Source organism: Chinchilla lanigera, unplaced genomic scaffold (assembly GCF_000276665.1).
Source record: "Chinchilla lanigera isolate Chin_1 unplaced genomic scaffold, ChiLan1.0 scaffold00029, whole genome shotgun sequence".
Taxonomy (NCBI): domain Eukaryota; kingdom Metazoa; phylum Chordata; class Mammalia; order Rodentia; family Chinchillidae; genus Chinchilla; species Chinchilla lanigera.
The window spans coordinates 3,866,909-3,867,848 of NW_004955430.1; the positions used below are offsets into that span (position 1 = coordinate 3,866,909).

The following is a 940-nucleotide window of genomic DNA, read 5'->3' on the forward strand; positions in this document are numbered from 1 at the left end:
GGGCGGGCCCCGAGCCCTCCGACGGCGCCGGACCTCCCCTGCGCGCCAAGCCCCGCGTCCCGGCCCGCCCGCGGGCACCCAGGCTGCGCGCAAGTCCAATCCGGACACGCCCACGGCACCCCACCTCCTGCAGCGACTCCGGCACCAAGGCCGGCACGATGGGCCGCTTCACGCCGCGCTGCTCCTTCTCCTTTTCCCCACCCTTCTCCTTCCCGTTCTCCGCGTCTCCCTTCTCGGCCTGGGTCATCGCGAGCACGGATGACGAGCGGCCTCTCTCCTCAGCTTCACCACATCGATTCCCCCCAGGACGCAGAAGCTACTGGGCAGGCGCAGCCTCCAGCTTGGGTGCCCAAAACAAATATGGTCGCTGCGGGCGTCATCCAGGAGGATTCTGGGAAAGCTGGAAGGGCGGGACGTGACCTGGGTGAGGTGTGACCTACGTGGATGTTGTCATTAGTTTGGGCTGCAAAGGGCCAGCTACGTAACACTCAAGGCTTTTCGAGCACTTTCCGTGGGCTCGACTACGACTCGCACCTGGTTTCCTACTCACAGATGTGACTACTACAACACCCTCTCAAACTGACTTCCTGCTTCCAGTCTTGTTCTCCTATATGGTGTTCTTTTAGTTGTTTTTTGTTTGGGGTTTTTTTTTGTTTTTTGAGGCACTCGCTATGTAGTTCAGGCTGGCCTTGAACTCACTTTGTGGTCCAGGCTGGCCTCGAACTCGTGGCGATCCTCCTGCCTCAGCCTTCTGAGTGCTGGGATTACAGGTGTGAACTGCCATGCACACTTCTCCTATACAGTTAAACAAACGTTGTTTTAAAATACTACACAGTAAAAAGTCAGTACTATGTATCCAGCACTCAGTAAAATATTTCCAATGAGTTATCCCAAACAAAAATCAGATGTGACATCCATGCTTTATAATGATGTCTCTTAC

The 940-nt window shown here is 55.5% G+C and overlaps 1 protein-coding gene across 2 annotated transcripts in view; it reads right to left on the bottom strand.

The window, feature by feature from the left end:
- Positions 1–383, bottom strand: part of Actr8 (ARP8 actin-related protein 8 homolog (yeast)) — a 15,534-nt gene extending 15,151 nt beyond the window's left edge. Inside the window, exon 1 of one of the 2 annotated variants that reach the window (XM_005387376.2) lies at positions 125–383. In XM_005387376.2, coding sequence (XP_005387433.1) covers positions 125–247 — 123 coding nt within the window. In that variant the 5' untranslated portion in view covers positions 248–383. The remainder of the gene's footprint in view (positions 1–124) is intronic. The other variant, XM_013515673.1, reaches the window with a different exon arrangement.
- Positions 384–940: the final 557 nt, after the last annotated feature.